The sequence below is a fragment of the Cornus florida genome, unplaced genomic scaffold, assembly GCF_030987335.1.
Source record: "Cornus florida cultivar Cherokee Brave unplaced genomic scaffold, ASM3098733v1 CherokeeBrave_3.0.0_Hap2_Chr10, whole genome shotgun sequence".
NCBI lineage: Eukaryota > Viridiplantae > Streptophyta > Magnoliopsida > Cornales > Cornaceae > Cornus > Cornus florida.
Window position 1 is genome coordinate 106948124 of NW_026775580.1, and position 21575 is coordinate 106969698.

Consider the following 21575-nt stretch of genomic DNA (forward strand, 5'->3'; position numbering starts at 1 on the left):
TACGTGATCTCATTTCTCAATCTTTACATCACTTTGAATACATCACAGTAGAGCCAGTAATGGGAGAGATTAATGCAAACATTATCTACACTTCTCATTGGAGCATAACTTAGAAAAAAACAAGCAACAAAAGTTGCAAAATCTAAAGCCACAAAGCAAATTGAAAGTTTAAAAAGACCATTTACCTGCCTCAACTAAAAGCTTACCTAATCATTTTCTATATCCCCACTCAGTCTGCAGATGTCCCTAATATTGGAAGACAAAGAAAATTGTGGCCAACACCTACCACACTCTGCGCTTCAATGGGTCCCTCCAAACATACCTATAACCAAGCATGCTTGCAAAAAATTCCTCCACTCAGCCCATCCATTCAAATTTGAATACAATTCATTACTTATATATATATATATATATATATCATCTCCTTTTGTTTTTTTATTACTCCATGTGATTTCGTCAAAATGGTAGGCTCACCAGTCACCTCCCTATCATGGAAGTCCCTGTTTTTTTCTCAGTTTAAGCTTCTCCGTAAAACAAGCACTGTTTAAGCACTGGCATGCTCGAAATTAGGGTTTTCAACGTTGGATGACAAGTATCTGCACATGGCTTGCAACTTCATATAGCAATGTATTAAACACAATGTCAAGTCTTTCAACATTTAAAACACTGCAGCAAGACAAAATTGTTCAGACAGACAGATTGGCTGGGACGATAAACGCGGCACTTCAAAGCCTTGTCAATTAAACAGGCGAGCAAAACTAACATATCATTTCTAGTTCTTGGAACCAATATCATCCATCTCCTCGGCACTCTTTAGCAATTTTAGTTGCACCTTACTAGTATCTAAAAAAACCTTTCCAAACCTTTAACATTACATGTCCGGTTATATCATATATCAACTTTTTTCAGAGAAACTCTTTTCACGCACTTTCAATATATGGAATTAAGTTGAGATAATCGTGTCATCATCCTCCAGATACACGAAAATTCTACTGTACATATTTAATTTAATACAATTATTCTTTCAATATCCAGGGAAGACAGCTTGTAGAACTGTCGGGGCACAAAAACATTACATATCGAAATCATTTCCAGTTCTGACTTCTATACAGGGATCTAACCTTTCAGCAGCAGAAAGGATTGGAGGTTTTTACACCGTCAAAATTAAATGGTTCATGATGCAGACCAAAACTCACTGATCACCATTGATTCCAAAGATTCGGACCTTGTGCATGTTGGGGAACTTGGCGATAACTAGCACAATCACTGCAAGAGTGTTGAGGAAGAGCATTGGGTGTTGGTAGTCTGTTGTATGAGAGGCTATCAAGTACCTGTCAGGATAACAAAAGGAAATTGATTTGTGATGATCAGTCCTAGCTTCATAAAAGAACATATATATACATGCATGTGTGTCAATGCATATATATAATATGATATCCGGTTAAATATACATCATAAAAACTTAAGACATGCAACAGTCAGCAAGCCAAAACAGTGCATGGGTTTCAACTGTCAGTGTCCTACTTAAAAAATTCAAAGTGTGTATTTATAGATCAAAGAAGTTCTACAGACTTTGCATGATGCTCCATCCATATCTAGGTCAAACTAAATCAATTTCTAAGCATTATGAAATTTACAGTATGTTCATGGGATATGCAAACTAAACGTTGAGCATGAAATTTACAGTGCGCCAATTTCTAAACATTAGGAAAGGTCGGGCAGTAAAGGTCGAATTCCAGGCTTCCTAAAATTTCTAAACATTTAAAAAATTAATTAGGAAAATTTAGGCATCTCAGCTAGTAAAAGATTCGTATCTAGGTCAGTTACCATTTTAAAAGTCTGTGACCCTATGCTTGAAGGACAATCTTCAATCACAGTGTCAATGCAAACCAATGTGGAAGTGAATCATCCCTAACAGCCTAATTTACAGCGTCCATGGGAATCAAACACTTTGTTATGTAGTCCTAACAAACATGATACAAGATTTCCACTTTTTCCTTCTTGCAAGGTGATTCTAAGTGAGATTCCTTGCTTCTCCACACCCAACCCCCCCCCCCCCCCCCCCCCCCCACCCCCCAAAAAAAAAATCCTCGTCCCTCTGGATACTTGACCCCTGCACCTTAACAACCCTAAAATTTCTTCTTTCTACAGCTAAACCTTAATGTATCTAGCCCTAATTAACCTGACCTATTCTCCTATTCGAGTCCTATAGTTTAACACTAAAAATCCAAAATATCTGCTGTCCAGAAATTCCAACATACCTTTTGTCCTTAATTTCCTCCAAACCATCACTTCTATAACCAAGTTTAAATTCAGCCCATCTTAAACCCCAAACCTTCAATTTTTTTTTCCCACTTTTTACAACCATAATCTACAAACCCTCGTTGACCTTAGCCACCATAAATCAATCGTAAGAAGCACCATCAACAACTTCCAAGTTGTCGAATAAATTGTGTTTGGAAGCTGTTTATTCATTTTTTTTCATCTTAGAGGTTGGTTTGAAGGAGATGTTTTAGAATTTGCACTCTTAGGTTGTGGACAAGATGGATCACGTAAAACTGGAGCACATTGTTACCTTCTCCTCAATGCAGATTGCTAACAACATTAGTAACTTGAAGAAATTATTGGAATTATGACACAAGAAATATATTTTTGACAAAGATTATAGAAATATTACCAAAACTAATGTCTGAAAGAATTGTTTTCTTATTCGCTTCCTTGCCAACACACCACTGAATGCAACTGTGGTTTAAAGTAGCAAGTTCTTTTCTTGTCTCTGTCTTTCTTTGCAGTACTAATGTCAATTGCTAACATTGTTCAAGAGGTCATGAATAAGTATTAAAACAAGTCATCTTTTTACTAACCGATGATTGTACAGCATCACCTAAAAAACCACTTTCTATGTAATTCTGTGATATAAACATATATAACAACATTTACTACAAGGACCTTTAATGGAAAATGGTGCCCACAAAAAAACATGCCATCTCCTGAAATATAAAGAATTAGTGGAAGCTAGAAAGAGTTGCACATATATGTTAAATTGTTACTTTCATTTCTGACTCCAAATGAAGGCGATGGCTAATACATTTGATATGCGAGTAGAATCGTTACAAAAAGAAAAGAAAAAAAAAAATAGCATTTTAGAATCTCCATATTTGTTTTGGACCTTTGATAGATAGGAAGGGAGGAAGGTTGACCCAGAAAGAAAGGACAAAGTTACCAAGAAAGAAATAAACAAAGAAATACACTGCAACCCAATACCCACTAACTCGATAATGACTCGTAGATTTGTATGAATCAGTCATTCAGGTGAATGTTTGCAATCAAATATTACAGAATTAACAAATAGAAGGGAACATGTACAAATATAAACAGACTGAGAACGTACAAACCTGTAAACAGCTGAAAGAATATTAAACAAGCTAATGCAGAAGATTGCCAAAGTGCCAGATTTATCAAATCCTCAAATCGAAGGGCAAGGGAAAAAAACTAATATATATATATATATATATTTTGATTAAAAAAAAAAACTAAAATATTTATAATAATTCTTAATAGACTTCTTTTTCTTTTTTCTTAGTACTCGCACACCCATGCCTCTACTAAGACTTGAAGCCCTAGCCTCCCTTTGAAAAGTAGGGACTTAGTACCGCTGGACTACTGACCCATTGGCAATAGTCTTCTTTTTATATATAGGGCGCAATAGTGATTTATGAAAATAAAAGTCTCCACATGGGCACTCCCATCATTTTGAAAATTTGAGCCAATAACATCCAGACCATGGTTCGTCATATTGTCCGATACACGACGCATCGGCCGATACGCGACCCTTTTTTAAATCCGATATGCGACCCGGATCGACCAATTTACACTGATTTTGTCCGAGTCCGTTACACCGCAACCGTAACCGCGATTGCGAGCTATGGTCCAGACACAAAAAATAAATAAATAAATAAATAATTAATACTAATAATAATAAAATGCTTGTTACATGCATGTCCAAATATATATAATTGTCATGTGACCCACACGGGTAGTTTATTCAATAAGAAAAAGGCAGTAACATATACATAAAGATACTAAAAAGACATTTCTAACTAATGGCACGATAGTTAGATTTCCAAACAAAAAGACCTATACCATAAGAGTGAACTTACAGCACCACGGGCACAACAGTTAGGAATTTCCTGTTACGTGTGAGCTGCTTTCCATTGTCAATCTGCTCCCACCAAGTCAACCTATTATAGATCCCCTGGTCATCAGCAAACGGAGTTCCTTTTTTCCAATGAAAGAAGTGATAAGTGACCTAAATGGAGAAACATACTCCTCAATAGTTGTTAAACAAATTATGAAAACATAAACGGCAAAGTAAAGAGGAATTAATAATTTCAGCCTATCAAATAAACATTTTAAGTATTAGTTTTTCAATTCATAGTCCTCAAAACATATAAGAATAAGACAAGACATGAAACATAATCTTTCCAAATTCAGCTATATTTCAAATAATTAGGACTAGGAATAGCATAAAGTTTATGTTGATAAGGAATTATAGAAGAGGGATTTGGGAGTATAACATGAGTTCATTAAGTCATTTTGAAAGGTATCAGTAAAACAGTGAAACCATCTATAATGCCAACAATTAAGAGAAGAACCTAAGCAGACACGTCTTTTAAGTAAAACATCAAGCTGCAAACTCCAGATTGAATGCTCACCGCATCTAAAAGAGATGACTACAGACCTTTTCCATAAAGACCACTTATTACAATTATCCCCACCCTTAAATTAACTAAATAGTAAGAATAAAACAAACCTAAATAACAGGAATCTAAAAGGTAAAATAACAATAACTAGTCCATTCCTGCACTGTCACAAATAATCAAAGTAAAGTAGCATGACCATGCATTGCTACAACGGCATTAACAATACTCGCAATGATGACACAACACAATATAACATAAGAAGCGTGCTAGAATGGGAGGACTAGAAATAAACCTAACATCAACATAAGCAAGATATTGCCTGAAGTAACAACAACGAACCAAAACAAATGACAGACACTTGGAGAGAGTATAATGACGGAAAAGTATTCATATACGTAAAATCAAATGATTGGTAAAAGCTTCGCTTATGTATCCAATTAATCTAGAAGCTTCCCACAACATTGCCCATCAAAAATAGAATTATCAATTGCATCCCTGTTATACTCAACCACTACAACCTGCCTAAAACCCTAAACATACAAAAATACATACTTCAAATTAAATTAATATGTGAGCTGAAACCAGGAATCAGAAAACTACTCAGAAACCCCACATCAAAAAATACGAAATCCTAATTCAATATACGAAATCACTAATCTAAACAATAAGTCATCAAATCAATCACTTATGGAAGAACAGTTATAAATACAATTAGAGAGACAGAGAGAGGGGGGGCTTACGACGAAATGGGAGAGATTGACAATGGTCCAAGCCATGCCGGGAGAGCAGCCGAAGACGGAGAGGACCATGAGCCAAGAGAAAAAGAGAATCAATATATAGGTGGTCCAAACCCCTGGGTATGTAAACCACTCCGTGTTCCTGTTCAGATCCGGCGGTGGCACCGCCTTCACGTACAAATTCGCCATTTTTTCAACTCTCTTTTTATATCTAACTGACGACGACGACGACGATTGAATCGAGTTTTGTTTGAGATAAGGAAGGAGTTGAAGAATAGTGCAATGATTTCAATCTCAATCTCATCAATACCGAAACCTACACGTTATGTGTGTGTCTCTCTATCTGTGCCTCCGTGTCATATACTAGTCTCGACTATATCGTTGGCAATTGGTAAAATTAAAAGCACACCTGAAATTAATTATCCGCTGGCGATATAAAGTGAACAATTATATCTTTAAAGGAAATAAAATTAGCCGAATTTTTTTTTTCCTTTTGTCCTTTTTATTAATAAATAAAATAAATCAACCAATTTAATCGAGTCAAAAAAAAAAAAAAAAGTCAAGCATTGGGGATAACTTGATTCATAAGTTACAATATAGAAAAAGGCAATTCATTAATTTCGGACACAAATAATTTCAAATATAAATTCATTAGATGTGTTGTAAGGTTTAATATAGAGATATTTAGTTCTATACCCAACCAATTCTCTACCATAAAAATTGTGGAACAACACATGATTTGAAAATAGAAGAATATTTAGAATCAAGACAATTTGGACTTATTATTAGTGATTTATACAATTAGAGTATCATTAATATAAGTGACATCACACATAAAATAAATTCAATTTGTCCAATTCTTTATCATTACTCTTTAAAAAATTTAACCAGAGAAAAGAAAAGTTTGAATTCAATGCGAGTAGTTTGCCACAAGGCAACTACAACCCACCTATCATGAGACAGTTGATTTGGATGGTTGCTGTTAATTGCTTGAATAGGTGGGTTGTATCCGAACAATTGCTAGGCCAGCTCCAAATTTGCTCCAGTGACTTGTTTAGATTGGCTCCATTCCTAATTGCATCATTTAATTACTTAGATAATAATGCAACATCAACATGTGTGTTACCAAACACATTCTAAAACTTGAGTTGCTGAAGTCCATATTCAAAGCAATGGATGAGATATACAAAGCCTTCTCTCAGAGCTATCCTCCTTTAAGTTTAAGGCACCACCGATTGTTAATGGGAGTGCTGTCGCGTGGTAAGTATATGAACAGAGCTGGTGAGATGGTTGGTGTTCAGGTTCTTGTAGAATTGCTTGCTCAACAGGTTGGAGTCAAACCTTCTTCAAGGATATGCCTGCTGCTTCTTTACATATTGTCCTTGCCGCCAGTTATCAAATGCAGTGTTCAGCTAAGCCTTGAAAATAGCCGGCCAGTAAAAAAACAATCATGTTAACAATCGAACCATTCATAAAGGCTCTAAACAGACCCTTCAACAATCCCTTTGTTTCATCCTTCTATGTATATGCTGATATGGTTGCCTGAATGACATGAAAATTTATCTCACCCCACCTGAAATCCACAGACACACCATTTACTACAGCAGTAGAGTTGCACCCTGAAGCTAACGCTATATAATCTATTCCAGCACACACACACACACACACACACAAATTCTAATGCCTAAATCAAAACATACAGCTGCTAGTGAAGATGATGCGCTGGCAAGAGAAAGACTCAACGAGTTTGTTTAAGTTCAAATATAACAATATATCATTGAACAGAGATTGTTTGACAACAGTTGGTGTCCACCTTTTCTTGCATTTACCATAAAATTTATCCAAAAACTTCAGAGATTTATGATCCTCAACATAGGAATTGAAGTTCTTCAATTCATGATCAAATTAAGCATTATACCAACTATAAGAAATGAAACTTAATTATCCACTACAATACCACCCAATGCAACGAACTTCACTGATTCACAATTGAATTAATAATGTTTTCATTGTCAATGCACAAACTTCAACAAAAAGAAAGCAACTTTCAGATTTCACAACCGGAGGCATAATATAGATCATTCACTCAGAAATGATATTTTATTAATGTCAACTAAATTCTTACTTATGTCAACCACTATATATGTGCACAGCTTCATCTGAAATCAATGAGATCCATATCACCTGAATTAGAAACCTGATTCTCCTCTGGTACCTCGTCAACACCGCTCCCCCACCCAAGGTTGACAGCCAGATCCTCCACTGCTACCTTGATCACATCGGTTCGTACACCGATATCAGTAGCATACCTGCTCATACAGTACATCCCAGCTGTTACTGTTGCCACACCAACAGGACTTGGCATTAGCAACTTCAGAGGGGAAGAAAGAAGGGCGGCCAATGGAGCTCCAATGACAGATGAAGCTTGACCGCTTCGTCCAACCCCCAACCTGTCAACTGTCAGAAGCCCTGTTTTACAGTACAGGGCAAAGTCCTCACAGTTGTTCTGGAATACGTCATAATTCCCAAATCCATTTTGAAGCAGGTACATTGCTCGGTGGACGACTGTTTCAAGTGGATCTGATGCCGCAGTGGTGCAAGTGCCACCCCGTACTTTGGCAAGAAAAACAGATGGGCTAACTCCATATTCAAAGCAGTAAAGGGATCCATTCCGAAGAAAGCAATCTAGACAGGTGAGCACTACTCCACTATTGGGTTGCCTAAAACCACAGTCAGGAAAGATTGGACACGACGACGGGAGAATTGACATTTCATCATATGAATTGAGAGTGGTGTCAGAGCTTGAATGCACATCACGTCTGGGTGTAAAATGAACCACTTTGCTTCCTCCAACAAAGATACCTGCGTTGTTTGATGATTTACAATAGAAAGGTTGTAATTTGTGATTTGATTGGCTAGCTCAGACCATACAAGCAATACAGCTCTACAGCTTGTTTATTTATAGTTAATAACACAAACTAGAAAGAGATGAAATCATATGAATAATGAACCAATACAACATGAGCAACCCATCCATCTACCACCATAATAGGAAAGCAGTGTGAGAAGCCAAAAAGCTTAACAAATTTGACTTCAAATCTGTTGCTGCATGACATGGCAAGGGGAACTTTTGTTACGGATGAACATACAATTATTGTATACACTTCAATAATGGCATTTTCATGACATGTCAAGACTTGCAGTGCACTGGAGTGCAGTTAGTTGATCATTAATAATTTCAGGTTACTTACAATCATGTTATTTTCTTTGCTTTAGCAATTACATTTAATGCAAATATCTTAAGCAAAAGGTGTAAATCCTAAGTTAAAGTATAATGCAACAATACAGTGGTGTTACAGCTAATGAGAGTTAAGCAACTAGAAGCAATTTTTATTCAGAAAACTAAAGCAGGTAATAAACAACATATGCCAACAGACAGAGAGAGAGAGAGAGAGGACTAGTACAATATCAAGTTAAACATGCAGATAAACCAGGAGACCAACTTCATAGCCAAAAAAAGAAGAAAACTAACCATTACGAGAGATACTAACATGAAGTGAGGCAACAATGTTATGAATATTTAGCGAATATGGATCACAATTTAGATAATAACTCAATCTGATTTAGTCATCAACATGAATCAGGCCAAAAGAAGGCCAATAATTCAGATGCAAGCAATCAGAGCTCATTAGTAAATTGCAGATTGAGTGATTTGATGATGGAAAGGGGACTAAAACCTTGCAAGTGAGGAAGCACAACACAGAAGAGAACAAGGAAATTATTTCCTGTGAACCCCAAAGGCTAGTTTTTTGTTTTTTTTGTTTTTTTTTTTTTTTTTTTAACACATACTCATGAGTCATTCCAATTTTCATAACGTCATAAAATATTTAATTTTGATCATTTTCATACAGCCTGTCCTTAAAATTGCTTGTGATTTCAACAAACTCCAAAAATCTGTTATGCAGTTTATGCCAGATCAGCACACCCATGTGCAGCCTGTTATTTCCTCCTTAAACCCTCCATATATAGAGAAGTAGCCTTACGGGAAAAGGGAAAAAAATCTGCAACAACAGTGCAGTTATATGTAGTAGTACCAGGATCTGAAGAATGTGTGCCTACAAGTGAGCATGCAGATCTATCAGAAAGTGCCTGATCCGTTCCTCCTAGGTAGCACCAGCAGTTCCACTTCAATAATTCAATCCTTCTTCAAATTTGAGGTTTAAAATGTGATGATCAGGACAGGTCGATGAGAATCTTAAAGGCAAAATTTCAAGATCCCAAAGACAGATGATGATGCGTTATGAAACAATCCTTCAGGTAATTTTCCACTAGAGCCTTAAGTCACTGAAGTTTTAGTAATTACAACAATTTTTCTTCAGTCACGCTTGACTAAATGGTTTTAACTTATCAACAATTCTAAGATCTCTTTCAATGATTTTAAACATATTTTTGTGTAACCATTTCATCATTCTGATTATCACAAATGATCAATAGAATACATTTTTTGTTAGCTGGTAGGGTTAGGGTGAGGATGGGGGAAAGGCTGGTTTAGAATTTATGTATGCAAAGACATATCCACAAGATTTTTTTCACTAGCTTAATGCTTCCTGAACAGGAAGTTCACAGTAGAAAATACAATAACTCAAGGATATGATGCCACAGGGAATGAGATAAACTAATATAGCTTCCATTAACCATGCAAAAGGGCTCATTACCAAACATTATTTTCTACTTTGAACAGGTAAAAGACAATGTAGAAGCAAAACAGCCTATTGGGACAATCACAATCACAAACTCCTACTATCTTAGGCTTTTAGCTCAATCTTCTGTCGAGGCAGAGAATTCAAAGTTGTGCTAATGAATGATAAGCATGACAGTAACAAGGTAGGCAGCTTACATATATAGTTAACTTCATATGAATGTCAGCTACTGTCCTCTCCAAGTAGCAAGAAGAAAACAAATTTCAACCTTCCCCTCCTTCATGTTAAGTAAAAAACACGGCATAAAATGTGTGTGACATATAGAACTCAAAATTTTCAAAAGTTAAAAAATGCAACAAGTCCCAAAATCATTTTGGGCTAGTTGCCCAAGGTAATATTTTCTGAAACCAATTTATGTTGGTAAAATGAGATACACTTCGTGCTTCAGTTTTTAACAGGATGAAACAAGATCAACAACACTGATGTGACATTAGTCCCCACCTAGGCCTACTAAAACATCAAAAGGTATTAAAATATAGGCCAAAACTACCTCTTGTGGTGGTCTAACACTATCGCAAACAAGGGATTGTGGTTCAATGGCCAAGGAACAAATTTCCAGGTTGGCAGACCACCGCCATCAATGCCATAAATGACAACTCACAGGAGGGGAGAGGATTATCCCTCCATTATCCCCTGTAGCAGTCCTATATCACCTTTGTGTGCCATTAAAGAGAATCAAGGAACCACCTGTGCAAGTGACATTAATAAAGTGCTCCAATAATGTTTTTGGTTCTTGTTTTCTCCAACTGCTCCCAAAAAGCCCATCACTCTCTAATGTGCTCCAATCTCACACCACTAGGCCATGTTCAGACTAACATAAACTAATGAATTGAATCATTTTGCAAAATACATCAAACAAGTCAAGTGCTCAAGTTCTTGGGATAATAATGAAAAAACAAGAAAAAATAAATATGGTAACATGTGGTTTGACTGAGGCTATAGTATTATACAGGACATAATGGGAAGGGAAAAAAAAAAAAAAATCAATATAGCCGATCCCAAATATTCGGAAAAGTGCTTTGTTGAGTTGAGTACAAACTGTCCATCAAAACCATCAAGGGCTTAGGTTCGAGTCCCTAATGAGACAGGCAATAATCACTCACCTCATGAAATGCAATCATATCAACCTGAATAAACTGAACTGCAATTTGCCAATAGTTTTTTGAGAAAATCTAAGGAACACCAGAATTCTGATTTTCTTGTGTTGTGTTGAATTTGTTATTTAAATGTATAAACTCACTCTAACAACACAAACAGTGGAATTACACCCAGTTGTGTGGATGCTTTGGTTTATTCAGGTTCCAGATCATAAAAAGTTTAGGATCCAAGATGTTTCTCTTCAGTTCCTACTCTGAACCACAGAGGAAAAACAACCCAAAGAAATAGAGTACATTTATTCACCAAAATCCCTCAAAGAAACCCATTCCTAGGCAACAAAACATTTTGATGCTTTATGGGTAAAAGTTACAGCAGGATTTCCCAAACCAGAAACAGCTCAACAAGTAGTCAATCATGAAAATTTCCAAACACGAGGTTCCCATTCCTTGGCCAATGAAGGTGCTTTAGTAAAGGCATCAACATGGCATTTTTAAGTAGGCATCAGTATGATGAACTTGCAAGCAAAGAAAATTAGCAGAGATCCTTCCTTCAACGCCCGTAATACCCTAAAAGGAAGTCAACTTCCATACATTCCACAAAAAGCAGACTGACACAATAAAGAGAGAAAAAAAATTAAATGCTGGATTTTATTTATTTTTTTTTAGCCAATATCAGACATCATGATGAAACACAACTCAGAAATTGTGAACATAACCCTAATACCCTATACTAACCACAAAAATAAAAACAGAAAAAGGAAAACCCTAATATCCAATTGCACATTCACTTCAGATTCTAAAAATTAAAATAATTGAAACGAATATAGAAGGAAAAAAACTTAAATTACCCATTTTCCGGGGGAAAAAAAAAAACCAGTAACAAAAAATACAAAGAGAACCCACATTGCATGTTTCAGAGAAGTTCTTGAAAATCATCATTGTTGGGTCAACAGTACAGAGAGAATGCGTGCGGCGAGAGAAAGTAGAGAGAGAAAGTGTGGTTACCGTGGTGAGAGTAAGCGAAGACAGCTCTATAAGTGTAGATATGGTCGCCTGGTCTGATCTCATTTCTCTCGACTCTGTTGGTAAGGAGCCCCATGTCTTTCTCTCTCTCTCTAAATCTCTATCCCTCTGCTTCCTCTGCTCACAGATCACTTCTTACCTGCAACAAAAAGAAACCCAAACCGCTTCCAGAAATTAAGCTTCCTCTGCTAATTTAGCAAAAACAAACAAAATTAATTAGTACGTACAATTAAACCAAACAGTCTCTCTCTGTGGGGCTCAGAGTAAAAACAATGATAGGCATCTAGGTGTGGAGAGCGATGATTGGATGAGCAGAGCATCTGTCTGATGAACAACCATCACCAATAAAGCTAGTGATTATTGATGATGACGACGTTTATGGATGGTCTTCTTTTGCTTTAGCTTTTCCTTTCCCTTTTCCTTTTCCTTTTCCTTTTGACTCGAGCATGAGATGGGAAGGATTTGATTTTATGTGTTGATTTACATTGAGTAACGTTTGGTGTCTGCGCTTTCTTATTCCAATCAACATCGATATTCTTATTCGTTCCACGGAATCCAAGGAAAGTTTTGGTTTGTTTGCCGTCACACTGTCAATGCTTTAAGAAAAACGTCGTCGTTCTAGGGATTCACTAATCACTGATCTAGGCCTTAGCCCATTCAATCCCACATGTGACGTGCAGGTCAACCAGATTTGTTAGTCATCTTGACCATTTCCAACTTTTTAATATTTTCTAATTTGCAAAGACTAAATAAACTTTAGAAAATAATTGAGATCACTCATCGGTAACGATGAAAAGAGGAAGCTGACCAACACGGCAACACCAATTCAACCACTCTTCTCTTCTTTTATTTTTATTTTTATTTTTTATTTTTGGTCCCTTGACAAACTTGTGGGCTCCAACATTGGATGATGCCCACAAATACATTCATTTCCAAAATTAAAAAATTGGTCACTTTTTTTAATTTATTTATTTTTAACTTAACAAGTTAAATAAACTCTCTATTTAAAAGTTAGAAGAGATATTAATAGACTGTAATCATAAGCGATAAGTAAGTCAAAATGGCCTATAAATTGTTTGGAATTTAAGTTTGAAGGATAGAGTTCTTGATTAAAAAAAATTCTATTTCACAAGATGTTATTTCAAACAAACTAGTAGTAATTTTAAGAGTTAAAACTCCATTAAAGTGATGGAGCCAAAAGAAGAAATAAAAATATACTAATAGCTTTATTTGTTATAATTAGGAGGAGGAAATATGATAGTATAAAATAGAAAATGAAGTATTTGACAGTTACTCTTCCGTCTCATTAGTTGTTCCATGCATAGTTGAATATATATTTACACGCATATAAATATAAATTTATAAAGTATCTGACACATTAATTTATTAAATTTGGACTGTTTATTGAATGCCAAAAATATGGTTTTGACAGGATAGTTGGGACATTTCACATTTTACTCGTGCATTGTGTAGCATTGAAAACAGTGTAAGAAGTTTACACGGAGAGATTTTATTTTTTTATTTTTATCATTTGCAAAAAATTCATACACACCACTCATTTTGCCCGACCGAAACTCTCACCATCTACTCTGAAAGGTAAAGGAGATTTTGCTAGACCACAAAAGCCTTGGTTTTTTCCACTAGATTTACTTGTGTGCATAATTTTAAAAATCTAAACCTCCAAGTTCCAAACATATGCACATAAAAATTCTAATTATAATATTTTGAATATCATTCATTTGAGTTTGAAGAATAAACAGCGTTATTGCTAAACTTTATTGAACTTGAGTTACAAGAAGTTTCATAAATTTCCTAAATAAATTTAATAAAGAATCGCCATGAATTCTCCTAGGCATCTTCGCTCGAGACATTTTTTACCACCACGCTATACATAAACATATCTAAGAAATACAGTAATAAGCTACCTTCCGGAAACAACCTTCATCGAACTTCTAACTTTCTAAAAAGATGTTCCAATTGTAGATTTTCACATCAAATTCTGAATCCTCTTCTAGCGAACGTTTCAGTTCAGTGGCACGCTCAGCATCCTTGGCCAGTAACAATGCAAAACCCCCACCACCAGCACCCACAAGCTTGTAGCCGCAGCAGTACTGGTCAGCAAATGCAAAGAGTCTATCAACAAATACATTACTACAGTAAGGGTCAAGCTCCTGATGTAACCTCCAAGCTTCCGACATTATCACCCCAATCTCATCTATGTTGCAGTTCATTAGAGCTTCCCTCCCAACCTTTGCCAGTTCAGCAAGGCGCTTAATACTGGATACAAGCAGGTTGTCACGTCGGAGATATCGAGTTACCACCTTTTGTAGGACTTGATGTGCGAGTCGAACCTGCAAAGTAGGTGGTTGCCAGTATATAAATCAACAGATTTCAGAAAAGTCATACCCAACATCATCCATCGGAGTTATGATTGTTAAGCATCATGTCTCATGAATTCAGACATGTAAAAGTAATCATAGAGAATACATGTCAAACGTAGCTCATAGTTCTAATAAGCTTTGTCTCCAAACCCGACTAGAACCAAAAAAGAAGCTGCAGCAGGGTGGCTTCTGACTTCAAGGTAAACAACAAACAAAGAAGCAGTGGATGGAATCAACGTTATCAAATCCAATACCTAGGTAATACAAAATTTCATTGGCAGGACAGCGAATCCCAATAAAATTTAATCTCCTTACCTAATTTCTTTATTACCAAATTTAAGAGAAAGGAAGGGTTCAAAATCATCCGTGAATGAACCGATGCCAACTTTTTATGCTTATATATTTCTCACTAAGGCTCTACCGTTGGTAAGCAAGAGGAAGACCACTCATCTTCTAGGGATCCATAACAAGCCCTGAGAAACGTAAAGGATTGAGAACAAACCAGTTGGCTTCATAAGCATTTGAGTCCCAACTTAGCAATTCATCACAAAGTTAGATTAGAACCGGGGAAAAATAAATAAATCATTTGTTGGTTAATTTATGATAGTTGAATATTGCAATATCTAGGCATGCTGCAAATTCAGAGCAAAAGGTTCTACATGGGACACTATATTCCTATTGGACTTCAATGAATGGAGATGCCCCCACCTAGAGGGAAAGGTAGCCAAGATTGTGAGACCAGTTTTATATATTACATGATGTGGAAGAGAAGTATTATCTTCATTGTAATGTAATTAATATAATTTCCTGTTCATCTCAGGGACGTGGATTTCAGGAACCGCGCCAGAACCTCATTTTAAATTATTATATCATTAGATTGCATACTACTATAAATTCATGTAAGGAAATGACAAATTTTAAAATGCACCTTCAAATTGAAAAAAAACAAAAGAAAAAATAGCATGCTTACTTGACCAGTGAATACTACAAGCAATCGTTGCTGCAACTCTCTAATCAGCTGGCTAGAAGCCAACAAGGGAATGACTTGAAGCCGCAATGGTACTCCAGGAAAACTTGCAGTGAATTTAATGCCAGGGTATAAACCTCCAATTTGATCCTGCCAGCCTCCTCCTGTGCCCATGAGCTGTTCCAGTACCAAGACAAGTCTGGCAACATTTTCATTGCTTTCATCTCCATTGGTTATTTGGAGAAGTCCTTTTACAACAGCTGCTGCTAAGATGCTAGAAGTCCCCAAACCACTACCACGGGGAACATTGGCCCATGTCCTGATTTGCAAGCCCATGGACAGAAGGATCTTGTCATGAGTAATACCTGTCACGAGCAATGCAGATTTGACAAGCCGGAATGGATCATCACTGTCAAATGGAGCTGCAATAGAGCTACAATCTTCAATATACAGCTGGTTTGTAGCATCATCTCTAATCATCACCCCAGTAGTTTTTTTCGTCTCTATGATGGTTCCAATTGGTAGAGAACCTTCCAACATTATTGCCATATTCAAGACACAACCAGCACGCTCTAAGCTCCATGGAGGAGTATCACTCCAACCTCCAACAAAATCCACGCGAACTGGTAACTCAACCTTTACAATTCTAGACCAGAAATATTGATCTATGAAACCATCAACATTATTGACCTGGTTTTCTGCCACAGAAGTCCTATTGGAGGATTCCAAGAAATTCTCTAACCAAAAAAAAAATATATATATATATATATATATATAAATGTTACTTCAGAAGATCAACCAGGATAATAATACCTAGAAGAATAATATATGAATGAAATATTCCACTGGGTAAATTATAAATCAAGCAGAATAATAGAATGACGGATTGAAAAATGTACTTCATATAATAATAGAACAAGATTGCTGATGCATTTTTATTTTTTTTTCATAGTTCTTTCCCTGCTCATGATTTCTTCAAATTTTCAGCACATTATGTTTTTGTGATCATTAATGCCACGAACATTCATCATTACCACCACTCAAGAAAATACATAGATATATATATATTCATCTTACCTTTAAAGCCATATCTCACTGCTGAAGTAGTTTCATCGGCAACAGCAGCCCAAACTTTGTGCTCCAGTTCACATGCCATAGTTTCGTCACTACATGCTCGAAGAAGATCAACTTGCACCTGGTATGCCCTGCTTTTAGGATGGATCCTAGAATTTTGTTCCCTGGGGTTGGGACACATGGTTAGAAAATCTTTGCATATTTTGACTCCCGAGGCTTTGTTTTGCAAAATTTCTCCACACAATTGAGACAAGTTGCGCCCAAGCAAACCGAAATTAAGGCAAGCTTTAACAATTCCAGTCGCAAGTTCTGCCTGATGATTGCCAGAGCCCAAGCAAAGTTGCTTAAAATCGATTGACCTATGCAACTCCTCCAAACTGACACGTGGTGCCTTTTTCCATAAAGGAAGTAAAGATTCCTTTCTTTGATCACTCAAGCCCATCAGCCATGCCGCCAAACTAAGCATCTCAAAGTAAGAAAGTATAGGAAATATTTTTGCATTCCACAAGCACTTTTCCTGAGTGCTAGTTGAGCTCCAAAGATCAGATTCTTGGATGGCCAAATCATCTAAGATTTTTTTCCAGGGTCTCCCACAGAAAGTCCCATCCCTTGAAATTGAATTTTTTGGGTTATCATGGAGGCCACAGTACACAATAACTCGTTCAGTGCATCCTACTAGTGGGACCTCCCAAAGACAATGGCGATCTGGAAGCATGAACCTGAATGGATCATCTGCTGTACTATTGTTATCTTCTGGCACATTAACACCAACAACTATAGCTAGGGAACCAATTTGTGTCCCACCCGAAATGGATGAATCATATATAAGAGAATCTTCCCCAATTGAGACACCAGGTTCAATTTTACTAGAAACAATAATAGCAGATGCAGCAATGTCAGACATAGTGGTTGCCGGAGTGGAACACAGGTGTCTACGACCTAGAAGTTCTGAACTAGTTCCACTTAGGTGTTCCAAGACTTCACTTGAGGTTCCAAAATGTAAGAACAATAAATCATCTGCAGGGAAATAGATAAAAGAATCAGCGTGGAATCTTCTGATGGCAGACACATGATAATTCTCAAGAATTTAACAGTCAAATATTCAATCCAGCCATTGGTTTACAATCATAAAAAGTAAAATAAAAAATAAAAATTCTAATAATTATATAATTAAATTATAGTATCAAGTGTGGCTATAATGATAGAGGCAGAAGTGTGGGTAAAAATCAGCCTCCTGGAGTGCAAGTTCAGCATATTGACAACCATTTTAGAGAATTGAAATACATCACCTGCTTTTACATGGAAACAAACACAAATCAATACAAGTTCAATCAAGAAGGAATGAAACACAACAGAACTTTATTTTCAAGGGAGCATGATTATCAAGCATTGTTCCCTCAATTCTCCCTTACCCGGCTTCAGGAAGACAACGCAATAAACTTAAAATATTAATGCACCTTAATATCACAACTATTTTCATGCAAGGAAACATGGAGAGGTACACAAGCATAAATACATATACACATACAAAAATTTAATATGCAGACACACATATTCATATGTCTACACTATAGAAAAGAAGTCAACATTTAGAGTCAAATTGAAAATACAAACAAGTTTATGCAGAACTATGTATGTTCTTTCCCCAAAGTTATGCTCCTAGTAATTTGAAGGGAAGTAAAAGGTTAACATGCAGAGGCCACATTTCACCATACTCAAAAACAGAACGATCTTATATGGATCTTGCAAAAGTCAGCCTTAACATGTTACTTAACCACAGCTATGGCATGCCATAATTCTTTTACTTCAAGAAACGTGTATGTTAGTGTTTGGAAGAACCATTTGAATTGAATGGTATGCTCATTCAAAGGGTTTTAAGGGCCTACACTAAGCCCTTTACTTAATGAATTACTTAATGAACCATGTAAGTTAAAACCACAATCATTGAGAATGAGGCAGCATCAATAAAGCACAAAATAAAGTCAGTAACAGCACTATCAGTAACATCATGATACAATAAACGAAGCTCAACATACAAGCACAACAGCTGAACATCTGTTGTCTTCCCAATCTGTTGACAAGTTCTTCACCCGTAGGGCGTGGTCGCAACCATTCATGTTTTACAGGTACCCAAGCTGCTACAAGATCTTCATACAAACTCATCTGCGCAAGTTCATGGAATATATTTCAAAGATTAACAGACGTCAGTATTAAAGAAATCCCTTAATATTAGAAAACCAAATAGCCTTAATGATAACATAGAAAATATGAAATTTCAGGAAAAACCTAAAGTTAGATCTGACAAAAATAGTGAGGATTGAAAATATAGTGGCTTGCCTCTTTTCTGCTCTTTAGAAGCTCTGAAATCATAGGTTTGCTGGAACAGGCAAGCGTAAGAAGATCCACCCATGCTGTACCTCTAACTGCTATTATTCCAGTGTCAAGTAATGTTCTACCATCATCTAGAATGGCCCTATGATTAACAAGCTCCTCCATACTGGGTTTCTGAAGAAGATTCTCCACTGAACTGAGTGAATAAGTTTCATCCGAGATCCCAGTTTTGGATGCCACAATAACACCATGGTTAGAAGCAATGTCAAGGGTGATAGGAACAGTGATGATGCAGGATGTGTCATCCGGAAGAATCATGGTGGAGGCATCAAAACAAGGTAGAACATCCCCGGTCATAATAAATATCCCGCCTGCAGAGATTGAAAATTTTGTTCAGAATCCACATTGTAATAGGAGTTACCTTTTTTATATTAACAACTGTCCTAGCATGTAATTCAGAAAGTTACAGAAGTTGATAAAAATAATACAGTTCAAGAAAAAAAGTTTCTCGCTACTCAATTTAACAATTCTTCTTACACGAACTGGAATTTGCAAGGTAATGTGGCGATACAGGATACTTACCCACAAAACGTGTGGCAATACAGGAGCTTAAGGATAAACAGAAATGTAGACATATGACTCCATACAAGTAATATAGTTGAAATCAAGATACATATCAAAGTATCCAATCGAGAATCAGTTAATAGATTCAGTTATACCACTTGTAGAAATTCTGCATCATATAATAAATTAGGCAGGTCAAAGGCCATACATGGGCCTAATGTCATGGTGGCTACGAGTAGAATGTAGTGGTATAACTCATTTTCTTTAAGGCAATGAAGTGGCAACATAGCATTAATGGTTTTACTAGGTTTTAGCTCCATACCTAAGAAGGTAGTGGTATAAATTAGCTTCATAAGTGTAACAAGATAATTGTAACTTTAGCTCTATACCTCAAAATGTTTGATGCAATAATTCATACATTTGTTAATTTTCAAGATTCATATTACAACTTCCAAATTCATAAAGTTTGAATGGCAAAATTCACATAGCTCTTTCAATTATAAAAAATTCACATAGCTCTTTCAATTATAAAAAATTTACATGTATGGTCTCTTCCTTTGATGTAGATAAAGATAAATCCAAATGGCACCATGATAATTAGGCTAACTAAAATTTTTGGACTATGAGAAAAAAACAAAAACTCAAAACACGGATCAAAGAAACAGAAGTCAATGCATATTTGAGGCAATGACACAGTTCACACCTTATGGTCCATATGAAAAAAGACTAAAAATGATATATCCCAACGTTGTCACCTCTACAATAAGTAAAAATGTGCACCCATGTAAGTATCACATAGTTCATGGGTATCATAAGTGATTTATCATACTAAATATGAGAAATAGAGTGAGATGAAATGCATGTTAATATGCATCCAAACATTGCCAGTATGCAGCATTTCCTCAATTGCAATAAAGAGGGCTATGTAACCTTCATTTTTAAAAGCTTGTCTTGCACAAGAAGAGATTGCAAGAATATGGTCAAAAAGCAAGGGAACTGGGCCATCAGGGTCATCGGCGGCCAAATACGGAAGTGGTAGGAAAACTTTCCCCATAGGATTCGCCCATGGGACCCTTTTAGAGTCACCTCCAGCAGGAACCAATAGAATATGCCTCTTGGCTATCAAGTTGATGATTGACTGGTCAGGAACTCCATTGTTGGATCTTTCCTCAGGTATGGAAGACCCAGAACTAGTATTGCTTGCATTTCCTTCCTGCTTATGAGAAATACGCTATCAAACCCAGAAATTAAAGGTTTTTATACAATGGAAAGTTAGAAAGTAAAGAAATTTACTATGATAATACAACGTATCGATCACAATAACTGAAGTGACGATTCAACAGAATGGATAGCAACTGAACTACCTGTGCATCGAGCTGTTCATAGTGGCGAGCAAGGGCAAGAAGTGCATTGAGAGTGGCAGCGCCGGACCCGATCCGCTGGCCATCCGGGTCGGGCACGGCTAGAGTGACGGTGGAGCTGGCGATCCGGCCGCGGAGCTTGGCTCGCTTGAGTTGCCAGTCGTAGAGTTCAGATTGCTCGGGGCTAGCCGCCGTGAGGATGATTGCATCCCATGTCGGAACCCTAGACGAGTGTCGGACCGATAACCTTAACCGGTACCAAGATTTACGTAAAATTGCGGCCAAGTCCACCTTCTCTCTGGTCCTCCTCGATCTCTTCTCCATTATTACGTGCTCTCTTGAACAGAGTGAAACCCTAATAAGTCATTTGTCTCGGCCAATTAGTTCTTGCTTCGCCATTCTGAGATGTACCGACAATCTCTCAGTAAGAAGATATTACTTATGAGAGTGTATATTCATGTAAGTGTGCGTATATATGTACATGTATATCTATGTATATATTGATGTTTGTATTTTGTAGTTAATAATATCAGTGATGGTGATGAGGTGAAGGGTGATCGAGTGCAGTAACTGTAAA

At 36.6% G+C, this 21575-nt stretch overlaps 3 protein-coding genes across 4 annotated transcripts; all 3 read right to left on the reverse strand.

Annotated features, from left to right (window-relative positions):
• Positions 1-977: 977 nt before the first annotated feature.
• LOC132276810 (uncharacterized) lies at positions 978-5798 on the reverse strand. Its single transcript, XM_059778423.1, has 3 exons — positions 5444-5798; positions 4161-4309; positions 978-1331 (listed from the first exon to the last, which is right to left on the reverse strand). Exons 1-3 carry the CDS (start codon positions 5627-5629, stop codon positions 1193-1195), a joined length of 474 nt encoding a protein of 157 aa, XP_059634406.1. The 5' UTR covers positions 5630-5798; the 3' UTR covers positions 978-1192.
• A 1606-nt stretch (positions 5799-7404) lies between these two features.
• LOC132276811 (protein LEAD-SENSITIVE 1) lies at positions 7405-12763 on the reverse strand. 2 transcript variants are annotated; one of them, XM_059778425.1, is made up of 3 exons: positions 12548-12763; positions 12303-12459; positions 7405-8302 (listed from the first exon to the last, which is right to left on the reverse strand). In XM_059778425.1, exons 2-3 carry the CDS (start codon positions 12394-12396, stop codon positions 7596-7598), a joined length of 801 nt encoding a protein of 266 aa, XP_059634408.1. In that variant the 5' UTR covers positions 12397-12459; positions 12548-12763; the 3' UTR covers positions 7405-7595. The 2 variants fall into 2 exon arrangements, with proteins under 2 accessions (XP_059634408.1, XP_059634407.1); XM_059778424.1 differs by lacking the exon at positions 12548-12763 and having other exon boundaries at positions 12303-12528.
• A 1265-nt stretch (positions 12764-14028) lies between these two features.
• LOC132276813 (bifunctional fucokinase/fucose pyrophosphorylase) lies at positions 14029-21487 on the reverse strand. The gene is made up of 7 exons (XM_059778426.1): positions 21002-21487; positions 20568-20850; positions 19080-19444; positions 18779-18905; positions 16746-17759; positions 15672-16405; positions 14029-14671 (listed from the first exon to the last, which is right to left on the reverse strand). The coding sequence occupies exons 1-7, from the start codon at positions 21320-21322 to the stop codon at positions 14273-14275; spliced, it is 3243 nt and encodes a 1080-aa protein (XP_059634409.1). The 5' UTR covers positions 21323-21487; the 3' UTR covers positions 14029-14272.
• Positions 21488-21575: the final 88 nt, after the last annotated feature.